The sequence below is a fragment of the Gracilinanus agilis genome, chromosome 6, assembly GCF_016433145.1.
Source record: "Gracilinanus agilis isolate LMUSP501 chromosome 6, AgileGrace, whole genome shotgun sequence".
NCBI lineage: Eukaryota > Metazoa > Chordata > Mammalia > Didelphimorphia > Didelphidae > Gracilinanus > Gracilinanus agilis.
The window spans coordinates 213,816,760-213,836,742 of NC_058135.1; the positions used below are offsets into that span (position 1 = coordinate 213,816,760).

A 19,983-nucleotide genomic window follows, 5' to 3' on the forward strand; every position below is an offset into this window, starting at 1 on the left:
TTTTAAGTTAAGCTAATGGTGTAAAGTTTTATTTTTAGACTCTCAAGGTTCCAGTGACGGTGATGAGTTAAAGAAGTGCTTTGTCATGTGTGTTTGTTTTAATTATTTTTAAACGAAGTCCTGTTTAAATCTTTAGTTTAAGTAGGACTTTTATCCTTCCAGTTTAAATGATGACTCAAGTTTCTTAGAAATATATTTAATTATGTTTATCAATTTTTTCTGGATTTTATTTCTTCTTATTTTCTGAGATATGCAGTCGTGAAAATTACTTTTTTTTTGATGAAAGACATCTAACTCCCTGATTTTTAAAACAATGGCTTTTTCCTATCATTAAGCTTTTCTTGTTTTTAGCTTCCGATTATTCTTTGCTTTCTCTAGTTTCGACTCTGCTCTCAACTTTCCCTGATATTCCCAGTTCTTCTACCCCCAAATTGCAATTCATTCAATAATAACTTCACAATTTATATTTTTATTGAATTTATATAAAAATACTTATTGCCATTCAGACAATGGTTTAACATTTCTTTTCTAATGAATGTATATATACCCTGTTTGTTTTTTGTGAAAGGGTATATGCTTCTAGAGGTCAAAGACTAGATCTTTAAATATTTTTTATATCATGGTTAATCAATGACAAAGGGATAGGAGTAATGTATACTTTTTGTGGACATCTAATTTTTAATATTTTATTTATTGAATGTCTTATTTTGCCCAGTGAATGACATCATGTTTAATAATAATAATAACTGATATTTACATATTGCTTTAAGGTTTTCAGAATACTTTTATATACATTATCTCACTTAATCTTTAAAACATCATGAGGTGTAGATGAAGTTTTCCCACTTTATAGACAATGAAACTAGGTCTTAGGTAGTATATCTTCCCCATGAACACATTGCTTATGTCAGAGGGAAGTCTGAAGCAAGGTCTTCTTAATTCAAATCCATTATTACTTGCACTGTGAGGCTTTCTCCAGGAAATATTTTATTTCATATGATTCTCATAACTTTGAGAGGTAGGTTGTGCCAATATTATCTTCATTTTACAGAGTGACAGAGGTTTAGGGAGGAAGTGAGGTGCCGGAAGTCACATTGTTAGAAAAGAAGGGACGTTTTCTGAGCCCAAGTGTTATTCTCTTTCTTCTACCATTTAGCATCATGTAATAAGAATATAATGAAGAGAACTTATTACATTCATAATAAAAACATTGGGTTTTCCCCTCTTTCTGGTATTGGTGTAATGTTGAGTAAACGTTGCACTTTTGGAGCCACACCTTTCTAGTTCATTCGATTCCACTTGAATCTTTCAGATGATATGATGACATAAAGACAAAATACCAGATTCCAAATTGTATGCCTACTTAGTTTATTATTTCTCTTATTTGTTGTTTTATGGCAAGTAATTTGCATCAGACCCCTCAGCACGCTTCCTTCTGTGAATGTTTATATTTCTTTTGAGTTTTCCCCCAGACTTCCAGATGTGCTTATTGAACTCAGAATCTGACCAGGTCACCCTTCTTACTGCTCCCAGGAAGGGGTTCCCAGCCAGGCAAATGTCATGCTTCTCAGGGTGGAAGGTTTCACCAAATAAATTTAAATGTATCTAGTCACACTAGGAGGATAATATATTGGTAACTAAATATTTATTTGCTTGTAAAACTTAGGAGAATTATGTATCATTATCAAAACAAAGGCTATAATTTTCTAAACTTTATTATTAATAATAACCTGTTTTTTCTCTTCTTAAACAGAGCTCTGGGATTGAAACTTTAGTGGAGGAGCTCTGCTCCAGACTGAAAGACCTTCAGAGTAAGCAAGGTGAGGGATTTGTATTTGCAACAAAAGGTGCTAACATTCAGTATGATCATAGATCTAAGAATTTAAATTTGATTATTACCATAGAATTGATTAAGCCAAATATAGGCAAATTCTTTATGACGGGTAGCTATCAGTGAATCAGCAATGGAGCATCATGCTATCTGCGTTTTCAACAGTGGTGATAAAAAAAAATTAAATCCTTTTTTTCCCCTTTATGCCAGGAAAAGGAAAGCCCCAGAACCCAGATTGTTCAGGTCATTGGTAACCATTTAATTTTGCTTGCATGATGACCTAGGGTTGCAGGAAATTTCAAGTATCCTCCTTTTCTTAGCCAAGGTAAATTAACTGCTAATTTAGTTTCTGAAAGAAATTTGATTTTTCCATGTTAGAAGTCATTTGAAATTTGACAAACTAAATTATCAGGAAGTGGGGAGGATATATGTGTATATGTCATGTGTCCCAACAGTAAAGGGGACATATATACATATATGTGTGTGCACATAACCTTTGTGACTGCCTGGTCCTTCTGCAGGTTTCCTATGTGAGAAACAAGTTCCTCACAAAGGCTAAGGAGCCCTTTTTTCCTAATGCTCTTCTTATTACTGACTTCCCATACTTGCTGCCTGCTTAAGTATATATTTCTCTTGCCCCATGCCTAAAACCACAGTACTATTTGGCAATTTATCTGAGGACACAACTGGAATCATACTGAGAACATGACCACTTCTGCTACTTAAAGTGATAAAACATCTATATTGTCCTAAACACTGTTAACTGCACTGTCATATTAAGACATTTTATTTCAATGTTTTAATTAATTAATTTTAGCCAGTTTGTGGTAATAATATAAAGTCCATTAATTTTTAGGATTTCAAAATGGTAAGATAATATTTTCTGGATCTTGAAACAGATGTCTATATTCTTAAGCTTCTAAGTTAATCAGGAAATCTCAAGGGACTTAATATTATCTTAGTACCTAAGTAAATACATAATTAATAACAGATGTAACTTCTGAAAATTTCTAACCTTTAATTAATGACGTTTGGCACAAGAAGATGGTTCTTGACAAACATGACAAGTGTTTGTTACTATTGTTGCTTTTTAAGTAGAGAAAATATAGTCATGTTCTAGATAAATAACAATTTATAGAATTTGTAATCAAGAGTTTTTGAAATATAAGCAAATAAATATTTTAAAAGTAAAATAAAAACATTTTAAATCTTTTTTTTGTAACAGAAGAGAAGATTAACAAAAAATTAGAGGGATCTCCCTCTCCAGAGGCAGAAATATCTCCCACAGCAAAGGATCAAGTGGAAATGTATGTGGGATCTTATTTTCTTTTTAAAGTGCAAATTTAAGTTGGTTAAAACCAAATTAATAGAGAAGAAAAGTTTGATTTTTTTTTTAACTTCATTTTTCATGGAGCTCCTGTGTACATACATATATCTTTTTGTGTTTTCTATGGTATGTGTTGAGAATTATAGTCAGGTATCTAATAGAAAGCCTCAATTTTTCAACTGGTTGTTATTGTTGTTGACAATGTTATTTTAATTGTGTGGGAACAGGTTTTTATCTTTTTTTTTTTAATCCTTAACTTCTGTGTATTGGCTCATAAGTGGAAGAGTGGTAAGGGTGGGCAAGGGGGGTCAAGTGACTTGCCCAGGGTCACACAGCTGGGAAGTGCCTGAGGCCGGATTTGAACCTAGGACCTCCCATCTCTAGGCCTGACTCTCAATCCACTTAGCTACCCAGCTGCCCCGTTTTTATCTTTTTTTAAAAAGCAGAACAAAATATTTTATACACATTTCAGCACTGAGCTTCCTTTTCATCGAAGGAAATTTAAATGCTCCAGAGTTACTTTATCCTGAATATAGATAAAAGTTAGATAGCAGGGAAGTATTATTCTATATTTGCAAATATGGAATTTAAGACTTAGACCAAATTGTTCTAGGTGATATGGCAATTCTTTAGTAAAATTAGACATAGAACCAGATTTCCTGATTGCTAATGTAGTTCTATCTATTATATTGATATAAGATTTAATGACTGTACAGTACAAGATTAAAGTAAATACTGTGTTGAATGAGTTTTCTAATAAAAAGCACAGCAATTAAAAGTCCATTCAGATTAACCCACTCTGAAGTGCATGTTGGCCAGATAATTTTATCCTGACATTCAAATGAAAAGCTAACATACAAACACATATTTGAAGAGCAAGAAAAGCTTAAATTGGCATTAGAGATCTTTCAAAATCTTTTGCTTGTAATTATGAAAAGAGAAAAGTAGCTCATTTTAATAATTCTATTTAACTTTTAAATTTCAGGCTAGTATCTATAAAATATCAATTTGTTCTCCAGCTTGACAATGAATAAGTGATGAATTCCTTTTGAGTACATCCTTATAGCCAGCTGCTTTGTTAGTCTTGATGAAAATCAAAAACCTTTTTAAAATTACATGTGACTTGTCACTCTGTATATAGTTGTTTTGTTTTATGCTTTTTAAAATACAATAAACTTTTGTCCTATTTTCTTTGAACCTTCCATCTCTACAGTAAAATTAATTCACTCATTCAACAAATGTTCAAATATTTACTATATATAAAACATTGTGTTGGATGCTGTGAGAAAGCCAAAGATAAATGAAATATAGTTGCTGTATGAATCCTAACACACTGTATGAAATATTGTCAGAAAAGAATTAGAAAGAGATTATATTTAGAATTGGTGTAGAGGAAAGAACACTAAAGTTGAAATTAAAAAAAAAAACCCTTGGGTTCAAATCCCAGACTTGACAATTTACAGTTGTATGAATGTGAATAGATAAGTGAATGAGCCTCAATTCCTCCATCTATAATATGGAAAGAATTGCCAATATTATTATAAAATTAATGTTTTATAAACTTTAAAACGTGTTAAAATGATCTTTAATTGTCAGTAATGTTTTAGTGAACCACCTTATATCATATTACCTCATGCTTGAATTACTAAAGTAGCCTCCCTAACTGAATTTGTCTTTTGGCTATCTGTTCTATATACTCCTACCAGGTGAATATTGTTGACACATTACTTTTATTATTTTGTTGTCCTGTTCAAAAACCTTAATTGGTTTTTAGTTTTTTATTACTGAAAATGAATATTTTTTTGCTTTGCTTTCAAGTGTCTCAACAAAGGAATTCTATTTTGATGTTGTTTTTTCCTATATCAACTCCCATAAGAACCGTATTATAGTCAGGTTGGTTTCCCCAGTGTTTCATGAATAAGACCTGCTTATTTATAAGTTCATAAGATTTGGAACTAGAAAGTTGTTTAGTTCAACCCCTCGTTTTACAGATAAGGAAACTTGACACCAAAAGAGTTTTAAGTGACATACTTAAGGTCACAGATCTTGTAGCAAAGCCAGGTCCACAGATTCCAGTCCAGTGTTCTTTCCACTATACTACAGCAGTCTCAATAACTTTGGTTATGATCCTCTTGTCTGGCATGTGTTCCTCCTTTCTTACTCCAAATTCTACCCATTTGGTAAGGCCTAGTTAAAGTCCCACCATTTCCATGAATTCTTTCCATACTTAGTCTACCCCTTCATGATCTATCTCCTCTAATATTTGAGAGTAGTTGTTCTTGTATTGTTCACCATTACTTTATAGGTGTTAGTCTTATTATCTCAACCTAACTTTAAGTAGCCCTTGAGAACAGAGACTGAATCTTATCATTTCTTTTGTAGTCTTCACCTAGAGCAGTGATTCCCAAAGTGGGCGCCACCGCCCCCTGGTGGGTGCTGCAGCAATTCAGGGGAGTGGTGATGGCCACAGGTGCATTTATCTTTCCTGTTAATTGCTATTAAAACTTTTTTTTAAATTAATTTCCAGGGGGCTAAGTAATATTTTTTTCTGGAAAGGGGGCGGTAGGCAAAAAAAGTTTGGGAACCATTGACCTAGAGGAAGACTGGGAACAGAACTCAGATATGATTTAGCATTAACTATGTTTCATCCTACTCTAATTCACTAAATTGATTGTTTCTAAGTGCCATATATACCATCCCTTTTACTAGAATGCCCAGTTTTCTGATATCATTCCAGATAATGGAGAGTTTATCATGCTTATATTTTTTAAATGCTAATTTTTAAAAGTTTTTTTACTTTTAGGTACTATGAAGCATTTCCACCACTGTCTGAGAAACCAGTTTGCCTGCAAGAAATCATGACCGTATGGAATAAATCTAAAGTTTGCTCTTACTCTAGCTCATCCTCATCATCCACAGCTCCACCAGCTACCACAGACACGTCCTCTCCCAAGGACTGCAATAGTGAAAGTGAAGTCATTAAAGAGAGAAGTAGTGAAATGTCCAGCACTGTACATGAGCGACTCCAGCTGAAAAAAAGTAAAAATGAGAAAGAGAACAAGTTTAACAATGGCACAATTGAAGAGAAGCCTGCTTTCTATAAAAAGCAAGCCCGACACAAATCTGAAGGAAAAATTCGCCCTCGGTCCTGGTCATCAGGTTCTAGTGAAGCAGGATCAAGTTCAAGCGGTAATCAGGGAGAATTAAAAGCATCAATGAAATGTGTTAAAGTAAGGCATAGAACACGAGAGATTAGAAACAAAAAAGGGCGAAATGGTCAAAACAGGATTTCAGTGAAGACCAGTGAAAGGGCTGAAAGAAAGTTTCATGCTGGAAGTAGCAGCAGCAGTAGCAGTGGGTCCATCAAACAGCTGTGCAAAAGGGGCAAAAGACATTTGAAAGAAATTGGAAGAAATGATACTGGCAACACAGAAGGAAAAGATCTATACTTGGAGAGCAGGAATGAAAAAGAATATAAAGAGGAACCATTATGGTATACGGAACCAATTGCAGAATATTTTGTTCCTCTGAGCAGAAAAAGTAAACTTGAGACTACATACCGACACAGGCAAGATACATGTGATCTAGCATCAGAAGCAGTAGAAGCATTGTCAGAATCAGTGCATGGTCTTTGTATTAGCAACAATAATATTCATAAAACATACCTCGCAGCAGGTACTTTCATTGATGGTCACTTTGTAGAAATGCCTGCAGTTATAAATGAGGATATTGACCTCACTGGGACCTCATTATGTTCTCAACAAGAGGACACTAAATATTTAGATGATGTTCATCTCTCAGAACTAACACACTTCTATGAAGTGGATATTGATCAATCCATGTTGGATCCTGGTGCCTCAGATACGATGCAAGGAGAAAGTCGGATTTTGAATATGATTCGACAAAAGAGTAAAGAGAAAACTGATTTTGAGGCAGAATGTTGCATAGTGTTAGATGGAATGGAGTTGCAAGGGGAAAGTGCAATATGGACAGATTCTACCAGCTCTGTTGGTGCTGAGGGGTTAATCTTGCAAGACCTTAGTAATTTAGCTCAATTTTTGGAGTGCTGTTCATCTTCAAGCTCTGGTGATGCAGATGGGGAAAGTTTTGGAGGTGATTCTCCTATTAGACTATCACCTATCTTAGACAGCACAATGCTTAGTTCACACATGCTTGCTGGCAATCAAGAGCTCTTTTCAGATATTAATGAAGGGTCTGGTATAAACTCTTGTTTTTCAGTGTTTGAAGTGCAATGCAGTAATTCTGTTTTACCATTTTCTTTTGAAACACTCAACTTGGGAAATGAAAATACAGATTCTAGTAGTAGTGCTAATATGCTTGGAAAAACACAGTCTAGGTTGCTAATATGGACCAAAAATAGTGCCTTTGATGAAAATGAACACTGTTCCAATCTTTCAACAAGAACTTGTAGTCCATGGTCACACTCAGAAGAAACACGTTCAGACAATGAGACTTTAAATATTCAGTTTGAAGAATCCACGCAGTTTAATGTAGAAGATATTAATTATGTAGTTCCCAGAGTCTCCTCAAATTATGTAGATGAAGAACTTCTGGATTTTTTGCAAGAAGAAACTTGCCAGCAAAATGATAGAACTTTAGGAGAGATGCCCAATTTGGTTTTCAAAAAAAAATCTAAACTAGAATCTGTCTGTGGTATTCAGCTAGAACAAAAAACAGAAAGTAAAGACTATGAAGCTACACAAGTTTGTAGTGATAGCAGTCCACCAGGAGATGGCTACAGCTCAGGGGTTATTAAAGACATTTGGACAAATATGGCAGACAGAAATTCTGTAGCAATGGTAGAAATAGAAAGAATAGATGATGAGTTGTTTTCAACAGATGTAAATAACTACTGCTGCTGTTTGGATACTGAAGGTAAAATGGAAACCCTCCGTGAGCCTAATAAGGCAGTGCAGAGATCAGAGTACCATCTATGGGAGGGACAGAAAGAGAACTTGGAGAAAAGAGCATTTGTTCCAAGTGAGCTATCTAAGGTAGATGGTGGCGATTATACTACACCCTCCAAACCTTGGGATGTAAATGAAGATAAAGAAAATGCATTTATTCTTGGTGGAGTTTATGGAGAACTCAAAACATTTAATAGTGATGGGGAGTGGGCAGTAGTACCACCTAGTCACACAAAAGGAAGCCTACTACAGTGTGCAGCTTCTGATGTAGTGACAATAGCTGGTACCGATGTCTTTATGACCCCAGGAAACAGCTTTGCACCAGGTCACAGGCAGTTATGGAGACCATTTGTATCATTTGAACAGAATGATCAATCTAAGAGTGGGGAAAGTGGATTAAATAAGGGGTTTTCTTTTATCTTCCATGAAGACTTACTAGGAGCTTGTGGTAACTTTCAAGTTGAAGATCCTGGGCTTGAATATTCATTCTCTTCCTTTGACCTAAACAATCCATTTTCACAAGTTCTTCATGTAGAATGTTCATTTGAACCAGAAGGGATTGCATCTTTCAGCCCTAGTTTTAAACCTAAATCAATCCTCTGCTCTGATTCAGACAGTGAAGTTTTTCATCCCAGGATATGTGGTGTTGACAGAACACAGTATAGGGCGATAAGGATTTCTCCAAGGACTCACTTTCGCCCAATTTCTGCATCTGAACTGTCTCCAGGAGGAGGAAGTGAGTCAGAATTTGAATCTGAAAAAGATGAAGCAAATCCTCTCCCTTCTCAAGTTGATGTGTTTGAAGATCCACAAGCAGATCTCAAACCCCTGGAAGAAGATGCAGAGAAAGAAGGGCATTACTATGGAAAGTCAGAGCTTGAGTCTGGAAAATTCCTTCCCAGATTGAAAAAATCTGGAATGGAGAAGAGTGCTCAGACATCACTAGATTCCCAGGAGGAATCAGCTGGGATTTTGCCAATAGGGAAGCAAGATCAGTGTTTGGAGTGTAGCATGAAAGAATCTTTAGAAACAGACCATATAGAAAACTCAGAAGTGAATTGCAAAATATTGGCACCATGTGAAGAAGAAATAAATAATTTTTGCAGTTGTAAAGCAGGTTGTCAGTTCCCTGCATATGAAGATAATCCTGTTTCTTCAGGAGAGCTAGAAGAGGTATGTGTGTGTGTGGTTGTATGTGTACACGTACGTGTATGCACATGTGCTTGTGCATGTATAGATGGGTACCAAGTGAGCATTTTCATATTGATGGTCATAGAATAAGTGACAAATACAGTAACAGTAATATCAAGCATTGAAAAGGCAACTAACAGTTGCTAAGGAGCAAGCTTAAAGATATTATAACAAAATCATTTGAAAATATTTATCTTTCCAGTTATATAAACCTTTTATCTTTTATAGATTGAAAATTACACTGATGCCTAATATAGTTTATGTCATCAGTAGACTGCATTTGTGTTTGTTTTCCCCTTTTTGGAATATCAGCATTTTAAGCAGGCTGCAAGTCACCTTAACATAAACTTATACAACTTTAAGAACACTTAATTTGTAAAATCCTAATTTGTTGGTTCTTTTTATGGAAATGACGCTGTGTTCTCAGCCATTATCCCAGCATAACACAAGCCCTCACAAGTTCCACTAAGCATTATAGCCTTTGAGTAAGAATTTGGTGATGGATTGTATATCTGCTACTCAAGAAGCAGCTACTTCAATTCAGAGAGCCTTTTAACCAGAGGATTGACTACTAAGTGATGAATTTTTTTAGCTATAGCATCATGAAGACCATCTACATGGTAGAAAGGATATAGATTTGCTTTAGATGAAAGAAATTATGATAAAATCATAAATCTCGGAAAGTTTTGTAGTGTGACATGTAAAAACTAATTTCGACCTTAGATAAATTTAGGAATGGTTATTAGTGTTACAGACTATTTTTGTTTTAAGGAAATCTTTATCATAGAGCTTCTTTAAATAGCAAGCTCCCCAAAGTACATTTAAGATATCCAATTTATATAGAAATAAAGTTCACACATATTCAAGAAGATATTCTTTATGTAAAGTAAAAAGTAAAAATATATTTGAACTCTAGATGATATTGCCCTTACCAATATCACTTTTGCAATAAATACTTTTACTACCTTATAACCATACCCCTTCATAATATTGTAAAGTTCCAGTATAACCCATTACCTAGTCAAAAATAGAATACAAAAGTAGAATAAGCTATCACAGTCCAAGTTTGCTGCTATCCTGTAATGTTTCACATCCCCATTTATTTTTTTAGGATTTTTTTTAAACCCCTGTACTTCGGTGTATTGTCTCATAGGTGGAAGATTGGTAAGGGTGGGCAATGGGGGTCAAGTGACTTGCCCAGGGTCACACAGCTGGGAAGTGGCTGAGGCCAGGTTTAAACCTAGGACCTCCTGTCTCTAGGCCTGACTCTCACTCCACTGAGCTACCCAGCTGCCCCGCATCCCCATTTATTTTGATGGGGATGTTTGTCAGGGTACTCTTGCATACCTGAATAAGGTTTTATGGAAAATGCTATTGATATTTTATTGCATATTATTTTGAGAAAATTTACACATTTAAAGACATTTCCATTAATATACTTTACTATATTCCATTAATGGAAACTTCCATTAATGGTCAGTTCTCATTTCCTATCAAGAAATGGTTTAAGAACTAATTGATTCTTAGTAGTAATAGTTGATAAACTTTAATGTGTTTTACCAAAAAAATAGATCGGGATGTTTCTTTTCAAAGTATAAGTATGGCAATGCCTTTGCTTTCCAAAATGGCAGCTTTTTGAGAAGTACTTGGGTATGTATACTCACTGCTGAAGTAAGAGAATATGTGAGTGCTCATCATGCAGCCATTGTTAGGTGTCAAACAAATCTTACTACACAGTTTCTAGTTAAACAACAGTGACATACCCCAAGAGGAACTTATAATACTAACAAGGTTAGAATAATTTCCTAGAGGAAAAGGCAAGCATTTTCTGTTTTGAAATGATCCAGGCTATTCCTCTGGATTAAATCATACCATACTTGAATCACAGCTTTTTCATTACTACCATGTATCTCCAATCAAATGTCTTAACCCAGCAGTTTGTCATGGTAATAGTAATCTATTTATGCTTTACTTTTAAAATACTAAACCGATTTTTTCAAGTTACATTTTATATTATTGTTACTATGTGTTTTTCCATATAAGACACTTAATGATGTTAATCCTTGGCATTTTCTTAGATAATTTTGAAATTTATAATTTAGATCAATAACCTTTAAGATCTACTAATAAAATTTTCATATTTGTATTTGAAATATAATTACAGGGGGCAGCTGGGTAGCTCAGTGTATTGAGAGCCAAGCCTAGGGACAGGAAGTCGTGGGTTCAAATCTGACCTCAGACACTTCCTAGCTGTGTGACCCTGGCAAGTCACTTAACCCCTATTGCCTAGCCCTTGCCACTCTTCTGTCTTGTAACCAATGCATAGTATTGATTCCAAGACTGTAGGTAATGGTGGGAGAGAGAGAGAGAGGGAGAGAAAAGAGAGAGAGAGAGAGAATATTAGATTCTTAAATTAGTTCATTAATTCACTGCTATGTAATCTTATAAGTTCTACTTTTGAAAAAAATTGTCAATTCTGAATTTTTATTTAATCACCTTGGAGTGGCATATGAGGATTAGCAATTTGTATTCTTTTCATTTTACATTTGCTTATTTACCTAAATCTGTCCAATCTAAATATGTAAGATCTTTATCCCATCAGACTTTCAATATATTTGGGTTAAACTGTACTTTTAAGCTTTTTCACATTGCATAAAAAAATTCTTAATATCAACATTAAAAGTTGGTGGATTTAGATAAAGAATTAGTTCCTACTAATGCTTAGTATCACAATATCAAACATTTTTGAGCTAGAAAGGACTTATGAGGCCATCTACTCTAACTCCTTTTTTTGACAGATGAGGTCAGAGAGGTATGCCATTCCCCATGTCACACATTTAGCTCTTACAGAGCCAAAATTAGAATGATAGTCTTTCTAATTACTAATCAGGTGTTTTTTCTATTATACTATGTCTCTGTTTTAGATCACATCTTTTGCTTTGTACCCTGCATAATATACCTGTTTTCTACACTTTAATTTTCATTTGTTGAATTGGTTTTAACTTTTCATTCTATCCTCTGATCATTAAAAGCCTTGAAACTAAAGCAAAATAACTCAATAGCCATGGTATTAACTGCTTGGAGAAGCTAAAATTTGAAAGAATGTGGGGGGCAAAGGGTGATAATTAGCTTTCTTTCTGTACATCTTACTCAGCCATTTCTCTGTGGTTCATATCCTCCTCATGGAATTAGTACTTCATTTGGCTTCACTATAGAAAGAAAAAAAAAGAGCTCACATTGTAACATTACCATCTTTACACTTTCTAACTTGTCATTGTATCTGTGAGTTAAGTTTATCAGAAATATTAATTTTTTAAGAAAAGGCCTTAACTACCAATATATGTTCAATAGACACTTTGAGATCATTCAGTTATCTATATTTTGTAAAACTAAGGAGCAATTACCCTGAATCCCTCAGATATTCCATCTTAGAACCATAGACTCATATTGCTGATTGAGGCCTTAAAACATTATGTATTCTAACCCTCTCATTTTATAAAGAAGGAAGCCAGTGCCCAGGAAAGCTGAAATGCCATGAAGTCTCATAACCAGTTAGTGGCAGAACAAAAACAAAACCCAGGTCTCCTTACTCCCAGGCCAATATTTTTTCTTCATGCTGCACAAAAGAAACTTGATACGGTTTAGAGCCTAAAAGATAAGTTAGTTTAGAAAAAGTTTTTCTTAATAAAGGTAGCTCTTATTTAGGGTACATACCTTTCTTCAGATGTCAAATTTTTCCCTGCTTTTATGTTATATGGAAGAAAATGGAGGATCTATTCATTCAATCAATAAGCATTTATTAAACAGTATGTTCAAAGTGTGAGATACACAAAGGAAGGCAAAAGATAGCCCCTGTTCTAAAGGATCGTATATTCTTAAGAGGGAGACAGCATGTAAACAACTGTGTACAGACAAGATATATATAAAATAAGTAATCAGCAAAGGAAGGCACTAATTATTAGAGGAGATCAGGAAAGGCTTCTTATTGAAGGTAGGATTTTAGCTGGTATTTGAAGAAAGTGAGGAGAAGATTAGGGAGAGAATTCCAAGCATGGGGAATAGCCAGTGAAAATGCATGGAGTCAAAAAGCTGACTTCTTTTGTTTAAGGAACAACACAGAGACCAGTATCTCTGGATTGCAGAATATTTGTTGGAAAGTATGATGTAAGAAGACTAGAAAGATTAGGAAGGGCTTTAAAAACCATAGAGAAGTATATATTTGATTGTGTTGGTGATAGGAAGCCATCCGAAGTTTAGAGAACTGAATTTAACATGGTCAGACCTGGACTTTAGGAAGAAACTTGAGTCAGGGAATCATCTTTTACTCTCAAGGTTAAGTACATATTTAAAGTTTAGCTTCTTTTTATATGTGTGTACTTTTAGTTAAATTTGTTTTATAACTACATTGTAGAAGACTTAAAAAGACATAAAATTATAAGAATTAAGTGAATTCAATTACTTGCAAAAATACATACTTATTCTTAATTTAATTTTACTAGGTAAGCATTTATTAAACATCAACTTTATACAGAGAACAGTGGCATAATTGATTATATCCTGTAGGGGTTGGAAGTGGAAGGAAGGGTGGTATATCTTGCTCATTGAGTAATTATAATGGAAGAGAGGAGGAAGGGAAAGAAATAGGTGGCAACCTGAACTGAGACTTGAAAAAAGTGAAGGATTTTGAAAGGTAGAGATGAAATAAATTTTAAGATCAAAGTACAGCATTCACAGATGCATAGAAACTAGAAAAGGATGTCAGATCAAGCAGAGATGGCAGTTTAGGGAGTAATACAGTAGTAGTCCAGGTGAGAGGTCATGACAAGACCATGTGGCTAGAGGGAAAGGGACAAATATGAAAAATGTGATCATGGGTAAAATTCATAGACTTTGGCAATGATTTTAAGTGCATGGTGAGAAAAAAGAAAAGTCATAGATGACTGAAGTTTCTTATTTAGGGAAGCTGGGTGGAATAGTGCATTCAGGGGAAGATTATGAGTTCACTTTTTTGAACCTGAGAGTAAGATGTTCTCCTAGTGCCAAAAGGTGTAAATGTCTAAAAGGCATTTGGAAATGAAGGACTAGGGGGGAAAGATTAGAAATGTAAATTTAAATTTGTAAATCATTTCTACAAAGGTCAATATTGAAATATGGAAGCGGAAAAGATTACCAAGAAAGAAAGTATAGTAAAGGGTCCAGGAGAGAGCCTTGGAAAGTTAGAGGAGAATGGTGAGCCAGTAAAGAAGACCAAGAAGATACAGTAATAGAGATAGGATTATCAGGAGAAAGCAATATAACTTAAAGTATCTCAGAAGGAGGAGATGGCCAGCAATGTTGAAATCTGTAGAAAGGTCAAGGACAATGAGATCTGAGGAAAGGACACTGGATTTAGCAATGAAAAGATCTTTGGCAATCTTTGAAAGAACAGCTGCAATCAAATGCTGGACTTAAAAAGAAATCAGATTGTAAAGACTAAAGAAATGAGGAAGTGAGCTGACCAAATTAAAAGTCTTGGGTATCAGAAAAAGTATTATAAATTAAACATAAAACATTCTACCCATTTATAGAATTGTGTTCCTTTGCATCAGAAATACTTCCTTCAGTCTGATTGCTATAAGAAAACATAAAAATAGAGGAAGGACAAGAAAAAGATTAGAATGAATAATCAAAGAGATGAAAAAGATACCCATATAGAAATTCACCTAAGAAAATAAAACTGAGAAAGCAAATACTAAACTGGTATATCATTATTTCTATACAAATATGAAGTATATAACCAGGATAAAAACAAATTTGGTCACCCAATCAGAATCTTAGAATTAACTTTTCCTTCTCAATCCTACCAAAGCCCTGAACAGAAGATCTGGCCTCCAGATCCCCTCATTATTCTTCTACTTATTGGCTATGGGATTCTGAGAAAAGATTTCACCTCTTTGAAATTCACTTCCTCATGTTCATAATGGGAATAATAATATTTGCACTCTCTTCCACAGTATTGTTATGAAGAAAGTATTTTTTAAATTGTAGAATGCATTATGAATTCATAGCATTGCTATTATTAGGCAAAAATGGCATTGTGAGTAAAAAACTTATGGAATTTGTTGACTCCAGGAGATGGTATCATTTCACTAAGGGTTTCCAGCAAATCAATAATTGATCTCTAGCTGATAATATATTTTAACACATTAATAATAGTTAATCCAGCAATAACAACTATAGAAGAAAATGGCAAACATCCTAGTATCTTGGCCAAGAAAAATCACAAATGGGGTCTCAGTCAGGCATGATTGAAACAACTAAACAATAAAAATCGGATAATAGCTAAGTCAGATTTGTTAGGAACTTTTTTTTTTACCATCTGCAATTTGGAAAACATTTCCATTTAATTAAAATGAAGCATTGATCATCAAGACCCCACTACATAAGTTTGCTTAGCAACTTTTTTAGTTATATCCAACTCTTTGTGATCCCACAGACCATACCATGCTAATACTGTCAATGAGGTTTTCTTTGCAAAGATTCTGGAATGGCTTGCCATTTCCTTCTCCAGTGATTTAAGGCAAACAGAGGTTAATTGACTTGCCCAGGGTCACATAATAAGTGTCTGGAGCCGAATTTCAATTCAGATCTCCCTGAATCCAGGCGCTGGCACTCTATCCACTAAGCCATCAAACTGCCTTATTAACTACTAAATTTAAATTCATCTCAAGGCATCAAGTATAATTGTAGTTTTTCAGTTACTGTTTTCATCAAAATACTTTGTTCAGGGGCAGCTGGGTAGCTCAGTGGAGTGAGAGTCGGGCCTGGAGACAGGAGGTCCTGGGTTCAAACCCGGCCTCAGCCACTTCCCAGCTGTGTGACCCTGGGCAAGTCACTTGACCCCCATTGCCCACCCTTACCAATCTTCCACCTATGAGACAATACACCAAAGTACAAGGGTTTAAAAAAAAAGTAGAAAAAAAAAGAAAAAAAAATACTTTGTTCATTCTCATTGACTTATTGTGAGCATTCTATTCTTCCAGTTCTGATTTTTTCTCTGCATTTCATTAAGATCTTTCCAAATGTCTTTGTATTTTTCATACTTAGCCATCTTAATTGCTTTATATCATTACGTTATGTTTAATGTACTTTAGTTTAATCAACTATTCCTCTATTTTTAGAAATTTTGATTGTTTCCAATATAATGCTACATGACATAGTTGAGTAGATATTTCTTTTCACGACACCTTCAGAATATATTTGTAGCACTGTAACTGTTGGCTTATAAAGCATGATTATTTTTATAATTTTTATCGTATACTGCCAGATTGCTTCTCAAAAAATATTACACTTTGCAATTTTCTTAGGAATGAGTGAATGTACTTGTTTCTACACAACCCTACTTTTAGTTTTATTGTGTTTTTTTTCCAATTTGATAAATGAATTTGTACCTAAAAATTGTTTTGAATTTTGTATTTTTGGTTCTTAGTGATAGCTGAACATTTTTTCAAGTGATTATTAATTTATATTCCTTTGAAAACTATTTAAATCCTTTGGTCATTTATCTGTTGTGGACCAGAGAATCTACTCTTAGTATATTTGGTCTTTTGGGGTAATGTAACAAAGGATACAAACCATCCCTTAAAGCTCATTGTCAGACACCGAATGAATTTACCATTGATCTAACCTATAATGGCATCTCTTATGTAAGTTTTTAAGATTTCACAGTGAATATGTCTATCATCCTGTAAGGGTGTTCCTCTCAACATATAAAAGGGTCAGGATAAGTCATAGCATGTTCATTGTAGGATAGTAGGATAGAGAATATACAAATTTTAACCACCCTAAAAATTGTAATAGAGCATAATACACACATTGGTTTAGTTGGGAACACACTGGATTGGGAGCCAAAATGTCTGGAATATACTTCCTCTTCACCTCTACTATTTAGAATCCTTGGTTTTCTTCACAACTCAACTCAGTCCTATGTTATACACAAAGCCTTTCCTGATCTTCCACCCCAGCTACTAGTCCTTTCCCCCTAAAAAATTCCTTATATTTATTTTGTACTGATACATATGTGTATACATATATACTTACATATATACACACATACATGTGCCCTCTGATAGAATATAAACTCCATGAGGACAGCAATGTGTTCATTTTTCTCCTTGAATTCCCAATACATAGTGTTGGGAATGTAAAAGGGTGCTTAATAAATTCTTCTTGATAGATAAACTGAATGAATGGTGTATTAAGTATTTATTAAAAGCTTACCATATACAAAGCACTGTGTTAAGCACTATGGATTCAAATAGAAAATTAAGACAGTCCCTCTCCTCTAGAGCACATATTCTGTTGGAGAGAACAAAAAAATGGAAGATTTTAGCTATGTGTCAGGAAAGTCACATGATCCTTAGGGTACATGACCAAAGCAGATGGTAATGTGCATGCATTAGCCTAGAATATCAGAAAGGTTTTCTTTACTTCAAACTTAAGTTTGCCTCTTTGTAAATTCTATACTCTGTTCCTTATTCTGGACTCTTGGGACAAAAAGAACAAATTTAATCCCTTTTCCATGTGACATCCCCTCAGATACTTGAAGACAATATCATGTCTCCATTAAGTCCTCTGGACACTTTCTTATCCATCTATACACACACATACAATATATAATATATGTTGTGTATATATAATTTTTGCCTATGTCATATAGTATGTGATACAGTGGAAAAATAGGTTTGAGTTAGATTTCAAAGGGCTTTACTATAACTATAAAGTCATAATACTATGTATTACTATGGAATATAGTATATAATGTGCATATGCATATATATGTATTTTAGAGATATACTATATCGTTTGTCATACTATATAGTATATAACTATAGAATGTAATCATGTATATTTATTGTGTTTCTATACATATATGTGTATGTTAGTCCTAGATTACGTAATCTAGGACTAAGGAGTGATGGGTCTGCCATATTGTGCCCAGTTCTAGACTTTGATATGGTGGCGCCCTCAAAGGAGGGCAACCAACTTGAAGAATGGTCTTGAGTTCTTGATGGATGATGTTTAATTAAATGAACTGGCAATGCTTATCCTAAAGAATAGACTTAACGGAGACATGATAGTTGTCTTTTAAGTATTTAAAGGGTTGTCATATGGCCATCTTGTTCTTTTTAGCCTCACAGTCCAGAACTAGGAACAAAGTATGGAATTTACAAAGAGGAAAACTTAGGCTTGATGTAAAGAAAACTTTTCTAATAAGGTAGTGGCCTCTCTCTCATTAGAGGTCTTCCAGCCAAGGCCAGAAAACCACTTGTTAGATACATTATAGAGAGTATTTTTTCAGGTATGGTTGGATCAAAGGGTCTTTTGAAGTTCTTCCTACTCTGAGCTTCTTTGATTCTTTGCTAGGTTGGACATAAGCAAAGATATGCAGAAAGGCTTTTAGGCATAGAGAGCAGTATTGACAGAGGCACAGAGGAGGAAAAGTTTGTCGTTCAAAAGTTAGCCTATGACAGTTTTGCTGCACCATGTAGTTAGATTTAGAAAGATCTTTAATGGGAAGCAATGAACTTTTAAGTTTATTTCGTAAAGGAAGATTTTTGAAAGTTTTTAAAGAGCAGATTTACTTGAACACAATTGTGTCTTATTAGGAAGATTGGTCTGGCAGTAATGTATACATTGGATTGGAGGGGGAGAAACTAGAATCAGGGAGACCCATTAGGACAGTGATGGGCAAACTATGGCCTGCGGGCCAGACGCAGCCCCCTGAAATGTTCTATCCAGCCGAGCAACATTATTCCTAATCTGACAAATACAATGAGTAGGATACAATACAATGAAACTTTGAAAGAGTTGCCTTAGAAACAGACTGACAGATGAGCATTTCCTTTCCTTTGGCCCCCTCTTTAAAAAGTTTGCCCATCACTGCATTAGGAAGTTATCAAAGTAATGGTAAATAGATTCAACTAGAGTGTAAATAGTAAGAATGATGAAGGGGGGAGGTGGTGTGGATTCTATAACTGTGTAATAACTGATAAGATTTGTTAGGTGTAGGATTAGGAAGAATCAGAGATGACTCAGATTGTAAGCATGGGTAAATAGTGATACTGTTGACCAAAATAAGGATGATTGGCAGGTAGAAATAATTTTGAGGGGAAAATCATGGATTTAACTTCACTTGTTGAGCTTCAGGTTCCAGTGGGATATCTAGTTGACATATACAGCAAAGAGCTTTAAGATGGAAATCTCAGGTCCAAAAGAAAGATCAGAGTGGGAGGTGTAGGTTTAGAAGTCAACTACATAGAGATAATAGTTAAAAATTCAGGTTGGTGAAATGTATAAGGAAGCATGGGGAGAAAAAGGAACAGGGCCATGGATGGAACCTTGGGCAAAGGCGGTGGTACCTGTGTTCAGGGGACTAAAACATTGAAGAGAAGTTAAGAAAGGAGACAGAATAAAAGTATGTAAAAGATGCAAAATAAGAATCAGAAAATGTCTCATTATAGAAACCAAGAACATAGAAAATATCAGAGTATTGTATCGGCAAATATCAGCAAACTACTTCAGATGATAGAGTTCAGTAAAGAAATCTAAAGGGTTAAAAGATAATTGTTTTTTGAGAGAGTACTTTCCAGTCAAATGGTAATATTAGAATCTAAATTGCAAGGGGCTAAGTCATGTATAGATGGTGAGGAAATGAAGATAATCAG

The 19,983-nt window shown here is 34.5% G+C and overlaps 1 protein-coding gene across 1 annotated transcript in view; it reads left to right on the forward strand.

Annotated features, from left to right (window-relative positions):
• Positions 1–19,983, forward strand: part of KIAA0232 (KIAA0232 ortholog) — a 69,766-nt gene that overhangs the window by 40,391 nt on the left and 9,392 nt on the right. The window contains exons 3-5 of the mRNA XM_044681410.1: positions 1,754–1,820; positions 3,057–3,138; positions 5,962–9,259. Of these exons, the coding sequence (XP_044537345.1) occupies positions 1,754–1,820; positions 3,057–3,138; positions 5,962–9,259 (3,447 nt within the window). The remainder of the gene's footprint in view (positions 1–1,753; positions 1,821–3,056; positions 3,139–5,961; positions 9,260–19,983) is intronic.